Below are 12,766 nucleotides of genomic sequence, written 5' to 3'. Positions count from 1 at the left end.
AATTTCGTTTTTCCTTCTTCTTCCTTTTTTTTTTTTTTTTTTTAAAAAAATAGGAAGTTTATAATATATTTTAAATATTCAAACCACCCAGAAAGTTCTTATAACTATATTCAACTCCCATAATTCCTGTATGAATGGTAAGTTTTAATAAATGTGATCATGCCTTAAATACTTGAATTTTAAATTTTAACTTTATTGTAGCCTCATACATTGTATGTTGTTAGGCTACTAATTTACCCAAAAGCTTAAGGTGTTATGTAATAAAAAAACAATGAACATCAAGCTAATTTGGATTAAAGTCCTAACACTCCGACTCATGGGCATGCTCCTTTGGGCTTCTACTTAAGACTCAATAAAAGTGAGAGATAAAGAAGCTGGCAGGTTCGAATCATGACTTCTCAAAAACCAAGGCTCTAATGCCATTTTAAGCTACCAATTCACCTAAAGGTTTAAACTATTAGGTAATGGACGGACAAATAGTAAATATCAAGAAATTTTGGCTAAAACCCTAACACATTTGATCAAGCAATTGCTGGTAAAACAATGATGGGTTCTAAGTGAATGGAAGGGGAGAAGAAGAGCTTGAAAATCATTTTTTCTCTTTTACTCGTCCACTGTAACTTGATGAAGGTTTTGGTTTTTTAGTGGTCTCTATTCATACATCTTATGGTGTTTTATGGATTTTCTCCTATTAAAAAGCCTTATTTAAACTACAGATTAAAAAAAATGATTTCTGACTATCAATTCTGTGTGATAGGTGTAATCTTAACTGTCAATTGAACAAGATATTTTATAAATCTTCTTTCCTTTATTCATTTAGCCTTTTTGTCTTTTTGTTGGGGTTGGAGGGGGAGGAGGAATTAACCCAAAAGAATTCCCTTGTGGAGAATTCTAAAAATTGCGTACATTTATTTGAAAAACAAAAATGATTTTGCTTACTTCCTATATAACTTTGTTGTCTTTTTGTGATTCAAAATTTCTTTTAGGGCTATCTTGCACAAGTACTTTCCTTTCAATATCAGCTCTCTGTGGTTGCAATTGATTCTTGTTCTCATCATGGAAATGTTACAAATGCACGTGCAGAACGAATCAAGAAGCACTATGCAGCTCAGATGCATAAATCTGGGTACAAGATCTGATCACCTAAAATTGTTATTTCTTTTTTATTTTAGTTTTTTGTTAATTTTTTTATTGCAGAATGGAGCCTAAGGTACCTCTCAGGCCACTGGCAGTATATTAGTACATGTTCTACATGCTTAGTTGAGCTCATTATCTGGTCTCATTTAGGAATCTCTCACAAAATTACTTGGTTAAGTATCTATTAGCTCATTTTTTATCAAGTACATGTAATTGTACAAATCCTATTGTATTTTTTTTATAAATAAATAAAATTGTTAGTGGATTTATTTCCTAACAGCTTAAGCTCTTAGATCAATTGGTAACTCAACATGGTATCAGAGTTTTGGTTCACTACACTTGTTTAGTTCAAATCTTTTCTTCTCTTTATTCCACCATCTGATTTGTTCATAATTGTGATTTGTCTGTCCACAAGCTGGTGTGGAGCCACATGTAAGGAGGGTATTAGCTTGGTATACATTGTGGGCTCATTTCCAAATAGCTTAAGCTTTTAGGTCAGTTTGTAGCTTAACAAAAATAAAGAGCTTTTAGGGGTGAAGGATGCCTACAACAAGCTGGTTGTTATCAATGCTTGCGACTTTCCGTATAGAGGCGTTTGGGTGGATAAGGTCCCAACCAAAGTGGCGTTTTTTTGCTTGGGAAGCCGCGTGGGGGAAGATTCTTACCTTGGATAGGCTTCAAAAACGGGGATGGCAATTTCCTAACCGATGTTTTTTGTGTGGTTGTGAAGAGGAGAGTGTAAATCACATTCTTTGCATTGTATAGTGGTAAGGGCCTTATGGGAAATTATTTTTGCCCTAGTGGGGGTTCAGTGGGTGTTCCCAGAGTTGGTGAAGGAGGCGTTATTCAGTTGGAAGGGCCCCTTGTGGGGAAAAAGAGGAAAAAATTTGGAATTCTATACCGTTGTGTATTTTTTGGACGGTATGGAAGGAAAGAAATAGGTTAGCTTTCAAGGGAGGGGTGTTAAATATACAGAAACTCAAAAATTCTTTTGTTTGTACCTTGTGGAGTTGGCTAGGGTGTATATTGGAGAGGAGTCCTCTTCACTCTTAGGTTTTTTGGAGTGGCTAGCGGCCACTTAGGGAGGGTAAGGGTGCTTGTTTTTTTGTGCTCTCGTTTTGAGGCAGATTGTATACGTCCTGTATGCTTGGTGGCCTTTGCCCTTTAATATATTCATGATATTTATCAAAAAATAAAATAAAATTGTATGTACCATCCAGCTAGTCTAATATGGAATTTAGGCTACATATTAACCACATGAGTGAGACTCATTAAATGCATGGTGCTGGTACCCTGATTTTGTCATAAATGGTCAACTTGGTTGGTACCTTAGATTTCAATAATTAAATTTTATTAAATTTAGATTCCTTTTCTATGTTTCCTGTAGTTCTCAATGATACTGATACTTTTTGCTCTATTAGGTCAGGGAGTAGAAGTTTGAATGTGCCAAAGACTGTAACATGCCGTGTAATGTCTGCCGACATGTTGAAAGCCGTGAATGAGATGTTACTGTATGAAGATGATGTTCAGCGTCCACAGCAGATTGGACAAAGCGTAAGCCAACCTTCTCATGCAGGACTAGATAAGAGAAGATTGCCATCTTTGTGTGATGTAGATAATGAGTCTTCATTTGTTCTTGCTGGACTTCACGCATGTGGAGACCTTTCAGTAACAATGCTTAGGTGAGTAATGAGGTATGCTTAGATTTTCAAACTTGGTTTTTTTAATTCTGGAATTTAATGAAAGAAGCCCCCCTCCACATTGACTTACAGATGCAAATTAATAGATAACTTGTGTCAAATATATGCTAGCCTCCTGTTGTTACAATGAAATGCTTCACTTCATCCATAACACTTCGGCAAGAGGAGTTTATCCATTAATGTTTCTTTGGGAGTGGCACCTTCTATCAAATCTTTATGGCTGGAAAAGATCGGCAAGCTTTGACTTGGGTGTTCCCTTAGAGATGTTAATGAGGCTTGATTGTGGCTAACATCAGCCCAAAGTAATGAGATGATTTATAGCTCTAAAATGGCTAGAACTAGTTTTATATGGTACACCTATGTTCACTACCAATTGCTCATACCAGTTGATCTGCTAATGGACTCAATATAAAATCTGGGACACTTTCATTCCAAAATGCAAAATTTGTCAATCTGTAAGTTTCTTCTTATTCTTTCCTTTTTAAATTCTCTCTCTTAGCAATGAAATTTGCCATAACTTGATTAGAGAGTTGCCAAACAAAAATAATGTTCTTTTATCATTCTTCTGTTGCTAAGTAAAAAGTTGGTCTTGCATTTGAAACTAGCCGATTTCAATTAAATGATCTAAATAAAGCTATTCATGTACCATATTTATAATAAATAAGGACATCCACAATGTACCACATTTCAATGTTATTCATGCACCTTGTAATCAGTCTAGTCTAGCGTAGTAAATAATGGGACATACCTTTGACCCATTTCTACTTCTTATATCCATGTACCATAGAAATCCATTTTGCAAGTTATTATAATAGATTTATGATGATATATAGCACTATGAAGTGAAATGGACTTAAGTTGCCTACAACTCTCATTGGCCACTTAATAAGCACCCAACTACGCTACTAGTCAAATGAACTATTCTCAACAAGCCAAGCTTAAGCAATTAGGCTTGAGTAGATGAGGTAGGTTATAGGCATTATGAGGTGTCGTTTTGTAAGATAAAAAGAAAGGGGGTCTAGGTGTTAGAGCCTTGTCTACGCTCAACGAAGTGTTACATGGAAAAAGGTGTTAGAAATTTTCTTCGAAAAGGGATTTTCTGTTGAGGTAAAGTTTAGGGAATAATTGAGAAGTTGGTGTTACCATGAAGGAAGGGAGGCTATGGTGTTGGTTCGCCCATAGCTGTTAGAAGAGGGTGGGCATGTTCCATTAGAAAACTAGGCTAGAGGTACTTAATGGAGAAGAGTTAAATTCTAACAGGATGTTTGGTGTGGCAACTCTTCGTTGAGAGAACCTTTCTTACTCAATACTCCTTTGCAGCTTCTTAGGTGGCTGATTTTTGAGAATATTTGAGTGGGAAGGGGCTTTGGGACCCATATTACTTTCGGCAGTTCCAAGTTAGATAACATTAAGAGTTTGTTTAATAAGTTTGGGGGAAGACTTAGAGAAGATGAGGATAGGTTGGTTTGGGATGGTACGAAAGATGGGAAGCTCTTTATTCAATCCTTCTATCATGCTTTGGATGATGGAGAGGCTTTCCCCTCCCAGGAGGTTTAAGAGTCTAAAGTGGGATTTTTTGTTTAGGAGGAAGTTAAGGGAAGGATTCTAACATTGCTACATCATACCAAGGATTCTAACCTCGGATCAACTTAAAAGAAAAGGGTGGGTTCTTGTATATCATTGCTACATCATACATATATAAGAGAAGAAGAATTAACTAATCATATCCTCGTCCATTGCAAACAAGCAATTTGTCTATATATATATATATATGTATGTATGTATGTATGTATGTATGTGTATATTGGCTTTATTCGACATCTATAATATTCTCTCCAATTTAGTGAAAGAGGTTCTTAAAGGTTAGCATGAGTGTTTTATTAGAAAGAAAGGGAGAAAAGGCTGAGGGATAGCCGCTCTGTGTTTCTATTGAAGTATGATGTATTCCTCAGTAAGAAACATCCTTTTGAATTGACATGGATCCTTTGTTAAGAAAAAAAAGGAAGAAAGCTTAGGAAGTAGCTCCATTGTGTTTATTTTGGACCATTTGATTGGCTGAACTCTAAGTAGGAAAAGAGTGTTTTTTGTGTCTCCCTCTGCTTTGTATGGCCTTTTGGCTTCTTTGTATACACCATGTATATTTTTGTGCGCTCTTTTGTTAGGTACTTTTAATAGATTTGATCTTTGCCTTTTAAAAAATAATACTATGGTGAACATCCTGTGTTGAGGGATACAAATCCATCCTAATCACAATCCATACAATTGTGAATCTAAATCTCCCTGCTACAAACAAGGACCGCAAATCCAGGTAACCACTCAAGGGGTGGGAAACCCCCATAGTCAAGTTTTTTTTTTAATTACCTAACATATACGAGGGAAATATAAAAACACACGCACATATACATATCTAGGTATTTATTTATATACCTATATTCATGTGTTGTATATATTGAATCAGGACATTTTTGGAGTGCAAAGAAGTTAAAGCAGTGGTTAGCATTGGTTGTTGTTACAACTTACTATCTGAAGAAGTATGTGAGAGTTCTGCTTCCCAATGTGGTTTTCCAATGAGTACCGGTATTAAATCTGCTGGCTTATCACTTGGAAAAAGTTCACGCGACCTTGCTTGTCAGGTACAATTTTATCTTGCTTTTCTTATTATTGTTCAGTTTGCAATGGAGGCCTTCAAAGATATTCACTTATCCAAGTTTGTGTCAACATTTTGCATATTACTAAGAATTGTAAGCAAAATGTGGTACCTTCTCTCATTTTTATTTGTTGGATCATGGACTTGAAAGAAGGTTAGGCACCACATCAGTGGGTTCATGGAATTTAACTCCACATGGATGCAGATAGCAAAGGTATATGTTTATTAGGCAATTATGTCCTAGATGACCCCGACTAGAGTTTTCTCTGGGTCCAGTCTTGCATGTCTTGCCCCTTTGGTTGGGTAACTAGAATTTTGATCAGTGACACTTTCTAATGTCAACCAGTTAAAGCTGGAAGTAAAATCGTTGAGAGAATGATATTGTGTAGGTTTAGAAGTTGACTGATCTCTGTTAAACTGAACTATCTGAGCTTTGTGAGGAAGAATCTCTTCTTTTGGTCAGTGTTTTTTAACCTCAGAGAAAACCTTCAAGAAGGGAGGGTAATAAGATGTCACTTCAAACCTGAGATGCCCCTTGATGTCTTCATTTAAGTAAGCTTGAAGACTTGTCTAAATGCTGAGAATTTTGGACCACCAAAAGGAGTTAAATATTTGGCAACTGGAACTGGTAGAGTTGAATAGTAAGTAGTTTATAGTTCTTTTTTAATTGAACTATTGGAAATCATTTTTTTTTTTTTTTGATCAATAAGTATATGATTGTATTGCAAAGAGGCGCTAAAGTAGCGACCTGCCGAATTACAGTATAAAGGGACTTAACCCCCTTACAAAAGGGCCCATACAACAAAGGACAAGGCAAAACAAAAAAATCCTCTCCCTTAACGCATACACACCCACTCTATAAATTCTATTAAGGTCGAAGGACCATCTTTTATCCACAATTTGGTTTCCGACCACAATAAATACACAAAAGATACTTTCAGCCTTTGAATGGACAGCCCACAATCCTCAAATGCAATTGAATTTCTAGCCTTCCATATAACCCAAAACAAGCATAACGGTCCCAATTGCCATGCCACCTTCCTTTTCTTTCCCACAAAAGAGCCCCTCCATCCTAAAGGGGTTTCCTTGACCGAAAGAGGAAAAACCCACGAAACTCCAAAAAAGGAAAGGAACACCATCCATACTTCCCTTGTTTTTTCACAATGAATAAGAAGGTGGTCAATTGACTCCTCACTCTTATGGCATAAAAAACATCTATTTGCCATAACCCAACCTCTCTTTTGCAAGCGATCCAAGGTTAGAACTCTCCCCCAAGAAGCCTCCCACGCAAAAAAGCTCAATTTGGGCTGCACACAAGAGTTCCATATAATCTTCGAAGGGAAAAAAGCAAGAGACCCTGGCTGCATGGTCCTATACAAAGATTTCAACGAGAAATCCCCATCCTTTGATGCCATCCACTTCACCCTATCCTCCTCATCCCCCCTAACCTTCTTCCCCTCCAAGCAACAAAATAGCCTTTCCACTTCTTCCAACTCCCAATCGTTGAAAGGTCTATTGAAACAAGGGTTCCAACTTCCCCCCCTTTCCCCCTCGGCTGTCCACACTTCATTTACCCAAACCTCTTGTTCGAAGCTAAAGCAAATAAAGAAGGAAAAGCCTCGCTCAAAGGGATGGTTTCACCTTCTCACTATTGGAAATCATTTTTACTCATTAGGCATTAGAAAGAGCATAGATGATTGATGAAGTTAATATCCATTTTCAGGTGAGGCAACAATAAAATGGTTGTCATTCTCACTCAATCAGGTGATTAGGGTTTTTAGAGTCTTAAATTATAGTTCTTAATGAAACGAAGTTGCATTTAGAGTCTTAATTTGCAAATGTCATTGGGTTATGCTTTGCATTTTGTTGGAAAACCATGCTGATCAGTCTTTTTTTTTTTTTTTAGGCATTGTACTTTAGCCTTATATAGATATATCCATTCACCTCACTGCTCTTATTAGAGTGCAGAGAGATGGAGTGTCATGGGAAAGGATGCTGGTCTTCATAATTTTGAGTTGCATGCTTTCCGGGCTGCCTACCAGATGGTATGTGCTATCAAACAACATTTGTCCCCCTTCATTTGTTTTTTTTTTTTTTTTGGATGTTATTGTTTGTTTCTTATTGTCAGACTTGTAATTGTCTAGTGCAACTACTCAAAATATTCTAGGCAAACCATAATATTTTGTGTCTATATGTGCTACCTTGAAAATCTTAATGGTTCTGATATTTTTGAGGCCAATATTTGCATGTATTCAAAGCATGTGGTAGTATTATGTTGGTTTAACTCATCCATAGCAATATCAAGAGATCTTGGCACTTCTTTTATTAAAAATAAATAAATAAACCAACCTGACTAATTCAAGCCAACCTTCACTGGTTGGTTTTGGTAGTGCCCCTTGGTTGGTTTGGTTTGGTTTAGATTTTTCTCTTACCAATTAAGTTCTGTTTGGTTGCTGTAGGAATTTTTTATAACCGAACTAACCCAAGCCCATGTCTTCAAAGCTTTAATAGAAAAACCTAGAAAAGAACCTTTTATTTTATTTAGGACTGGCCTGATGGCACTCTCTTACCCTGCTGCTTATCCTTAGAACACAGAACCAAATACATTGCAATTTTGACATTTATTAGCTTCTATTATTTCTGGTCTCCATTCAGTGCAAGGCACATGATTCAAATGTCCATCAGTTATCTGGTTCTTTGTATTTGAAGCTCCATCAATGTACTCTGCAATATATCATTGTGGAATTTCCTAAGATATGTTGGGATATTTCATGAATTTCTCCCTAAAAGCTGTCAGGAGAAAAATGTTTGGAATATCAACAATATCCCCAATTTACGGTGAAAGTATGAGTGATATCTTGACAACAGTTGCTACAGATATGTGTTTTGATCTTAAGCTTTTATTTCTCTGTTCTAAGTTCTAACCTTGTTTTATGCTGCCCCAGAAAAAAGAAAAAAAAAAAAAAACACAAAAACACAAAAGAACAAACAAACAAAATGGGAACCTTTGTGAACTTTTTACCTGATAATTGTGATGTTAGAAAGCCCTATTCAATTGGCACAAGGACTTCCTGCATTGTTTCATGATATAATACTCTTTGATCGGAAGAATAGCTTATGTACATTGATACAAGCATGCATGCAAAATCAAATCAAGACGACCCAGTGTTCATGTGACATGCTAGGAAATGCACACCATTTTTTTAGAATTTTTTTTTCCAATACAACTCAATTCCTTTTTTATAGGTTGTTTAGGAATATCACCTTTTTGCCTCTCCTACCATGAAGACATCATATTTTTTGTACCTTGTGAAGGTTCTCTATAGGTATTATCCAGACGTTTTGATTACAAGCCCTGCTATAGGGCGTCAAGGGAAAGCTTTGCGCCGCCAACAGCAAAGGAGGAATTTGGAGTCTTCCCTGCATCCTGAAAAAGGTACACATTTACCTCTGTCTCAATCTCAATAACACTGTAGGATGAAAAGAAGCTGCCCAACCAAGTTGACAAAATTTGAACCTGGTGAATAAGGAGTGTACTGCTAATAAGTCTTCCATATTGCTGTCAGTTTTTCCTCCTTTGTCTTGGAATTGATTAGGCCTTAAAGGCCTACCAAAGCAAAGCTGTACAAGCAGTGTACATCCAGGAGAGCTTAGACCCATTGTAATGATGTGATTCAGCTTAAGATAGTCCTCTGCGGGACTAAATTAGTGTAGTGCGTATGATTGTTGTTTTATGATTATTTATGTGCTACGGGGAGACATTTGAACTACCCGTCAAGATGACTGCAAGTTACTATTGAAACATGTGCTGCAGATGACAAAGCAGCTTTTGCAATGGAGAAAGATTCCTTATTTCAAGGGATTTCTTCTGATGAGACTACCATATCTGACGCAATTAATTCTGTTGATAAGTATTCCCTCTTTGAGAAATTTTGCAAGTCTGGGTTGTGCCGCCTTGGTCTCAAACCTTTGCCAGATGTGAATTTTAAAGAAGTGTGGGAGGAAGCTGCACCATTTGCTGTATGTTACTCTCAGTACCTAATTGATTTTACTTGCATATTTATATATGTAACAATTCCACTTCACTTCTATAAGAGAAAGCTTGCTTGATGTTTAACAAAACTCCAGTGTATCATATTCTTTCAACTCTATGCTTCATTAACAGAGTTGGTATTTCACCTTTACATCAGCATCTATGAGGGATGCCCATGTAAAATTATGGGAATCCCTGTGGTTTATTCATGGTGATGAATCTTATCATTCATAGCATATGGTTTTTTGGTTGTAATGAGATGTGTTGTTACAAAGTCCAATGATTTGATTTGTTATATTGATATTAGATGAGCACTTTAAAGTTTGTTAAATACCTGTCATGGAAATGACATGACCAAGGTTTAGGTATGGGATATGTTTCCAGCTTGCTTAATTACCCTTAAACTTACCTAGAGAAGCTAACCTCATCTCTGATTATGGTTCTCTCAATTATGGTGTTAGGCTTTTTAAGAATCATGAATATACTTAGAAGCATCATAAATTAACTTCCAAGACTTAAAGAGATTATACAGTTTCTAATGAAAGAAAAAGAACTTCTAAATCTCACATTCTCTTTTATGAGTGAGCTTGTCTATTCATAAATCATGTTGAAAAAAATGTTCTACAAAATTTCTATACAAGCACTTCATTCTTATAATTGTGGTACATTGTTGGTGTCTTCTTAGTGTTTAAATTGTATTGCAATATGTTATTTGTTAAGCTACCAATTTAACTCAAAAGCTTAAGCTGTTAGCTAATGCACCAACCGTGAATATCAACCCAACTTCGGCTAAAGCTCAAACACTATGCCAGACAAACAGCCTTCTTCGGGCTTGCTCTTGCACCTGTGCTTGATGAATGGGGGGAATAAACAAGCAATAATGTTTGAATTCATGACATAATAAAAATCAAGGCTCTAGTATCATGTTAAGCTACCAATTTGACCCAAAAGAATAGGCTAATAGGTAATGGATCAAAACACATATCAAGCCACTTCGGCTAAAGCCCCAGCAATATGATTTATTTATTTGTTATCATTATTTCAAGGCATGTGTCATTAAGTTTGAAAATTATGAAATACTTTAGATCCTGTTATACTATAATACTTTGTCCTAATTCATCACTTGTTCTCATACAGATTCTTCCTTGTGGAAATAAATAACAGTGTGCATGCCATTCACTTTATTTATATAAGTCAGCTGGGTAAGCACTGATTAACATCACAATTCCATGCAGGAATTTATTGGACCTTATTGGTCTCTTCGTGCTGCTTTAGGACCTCTTTTGGAAACACTTATTCTGCTTGATAGATTATTGTTCCTCCAAGAGCAAGGCAGTTCAGTGGAGGCAATCATGTTGCCTATTTTTGATCCTGTATTATCCCCAAGGAATGTCGCCATAATTGCAAAGAAAAGAAATTGACACAAATTTGAGAAGCATTGAGTTAGATACGGTGCAACTTGCATGCAGGTAATACCTTCTTTTTGTTAACCTTCACAGACTTACAGGTGGTTATTTATCTGATATTATATAGTCAAAATGGGAAGCTGTATTTTTCTTTTCCTGATAGGTAAAAATTCAATATTACCATTACATGGAATTGAATCAGGAACCTCCCCACGAACCCCACCTCAACTCAGATTTTTTTCCCCCTCTGCATGTCTTAAGCTACTACATGGCTTCTTCTAGGCATGAAATCTAAATTCAGCAGCTGCCTATTAGGTTCTGAGGATCACCATTTTTTCTTTTCCTTTATGTTTTACTCAATCATCCTTCATGCATATATTTTTTTTGTTGAGTCAGCTTCCTTCAACTTCTTTGTCAGGGCCCAGAACCCGTGGTTTAATTGTTAAGGTGTTGTAGTTGTTTATTCCATAATATAGTACTTTGTTGAAATTAAAAATATGGCGATGTCCCTGTCATTATGGGCCATTATGGCCTGAAATAAGATAAGCACAAGAGCTCAGAGTCCTCATGTCCTCATTGCATTCTGGCAAAGACAAATTGTGAGTTACTTATGCATCTAATATGCTATTTTAGGTGCTATTTACGGTCTATTCAATTAAGGCTTCTGTTATTAAATACCAAAACAATTCCAAAGCCGTTAGTTGTTTGTATTTGTCTAAAAACAAAATGATGCAACAGGTTGATTGCTGAATTTCATTGGAGTGTGCTTGTCTTGTGTTTCTTCTGGTGGGAATGAACAGGTGTATGACCAGTCTTTCCCTACAAATCTCTATTGCTTAGGAGGTTGGAATGAGTAGGACGGCTTTGTTTGCATTCCAACTTTCACCAGAAACACCTTTGAAGCTTGACCCATTCCATGAATTCCTCTTGAACTCATAAAATTTTCAAAGAAACTACAACACAAGCCAAGGTACTATCAACTTGGTACATTGTATTAGTTTAATCGTTAGCTGAAGTAGACAGATGGTAGAGTCTGATTTATTTATTGGTCTGTATCTGAGGAAGAAGATTCTTCTAACTAATTTGTGGAGAGGAAGACATTGCATTTTGTTAAACTAATAGGGGGATCACACTTGTTCACATTTGACTGACTTTTTGTCTCTTTTAGAAAGTTGTAGTCTTGATTGGATTAGTCTTTGGAATCCAAGTAGTATTTTTGCCCGTGAAACCTTCTACCTGATGATTTTTAGTTTTGATAGAAACCGATGCTAAAATCATGATTTTGAAAGGATAATGACCAATTAAAGAAGTCTCCCTAAATTTGAAACAACTCCCTATACAAAGCCAAAACTGGGCTCTCTCGAATGTGATATTTTTTTTCTTATGAATCCTTTTCATAAGTCTTCTTTCTTTTTTTTCCTATTGAATTACCCAGATAAATTCAAAAGCTCTTACTATGCTTAAAAAAAAAGGGCTCTTTGTTAAGCTTTTGTAAACTGATTATTGATTTCCAAAAAAGCTTATATCTGAAAGCAAAAGCCAAAGCATGTGATTGAACCAAACAAGTGAAAAAAAAGAGGGAAACTCTTTTGCTTTTTGACTATGACTTAACTCGATGTGAGGTTGACATTGAACTCGTAGCTTTAAAAGGATAATTTGATACTACGAAAAAGTTTTATTAAATATGAAATAACTTTTCGTGCCGAAAAAGAAGATTGAGAAAAACCAACGTTGTTCTCGATTCCACGTCCTCTTTTAAAGACCTTAAGCAAAGAACACTTTTACGGACACATAAGACTTTTGAGGTAACCAATGGAATTGGGTTGTAGTGGACGATAAGTAA

At 36.1% G+C, this 12,766-nt stretch overlaps 1 protein-coding gene across 1 annotated transcript in view; it reads left to right on the top strand.

The window, feature by feature from the left end:
- LOC117909095 (protein RRNAD1-like) overlaps positions 1-12,151 on the top strand; it is a 29,384-nt gene extending 17,233 nt beyond the window's left edge. Inside the window, exons 5-12 of the mRNA XM_034822995.1 lie at positions 1,084-1,126; positions 2,564-2,819; positions 5,296-5,470; positions 7,446-7,529; positions 8,800-8,920; positions 9,299-9,504; positions 10,753-10,986; positions 11,662-12,151. Of these exons, the coding sequence (XP_034678886.1) occupies positions 1,084-1,126; positions 2,564-2,819; positions 5,296-5,470; positions 7,446-7,529; positions 8,800-8,920; positions 9,299-9,504; positions 10,753-10,938 (1,071 nt within the window). The 3' untranslated portion in view covers positions 10,939-10,986; positions 11,662-12,151. The remainder of the gene's footprint in view (positions 1-1,083; positions 1,127-2,563; positions 2,820-5,295; positions 5,471-7,445; positions 7,530-8,799; positions 8,921-9,298; positions 9,505-10,752; positions 10,987-11,661) is intronic.
- The last annotated feature ends 615 nt before the right edge of the window (positions 12,152-12,766 follow it).

Source organism: Vitis riparia, chromosome 19, assembly GCF_004353265.1.
Source record: "Vitis riparia cultivar Riparia Gloire de Montpellier isolate 1030 chromosome 19, EGFV_Vit.rip_1.0, whole genome shotgun sequence".
Lineage (NCBI taxonomy): Eukaryota > Viridiplantae > Streptophyta > Magnoliopsida > Vitales > Vitaceae > Vitis > Vitis riparia.
The sequence above is the reverse complement of the archived record's forward strand: the minus strand, read 5'-3'. Positions and strand labels throughout refer to the sequence as shown.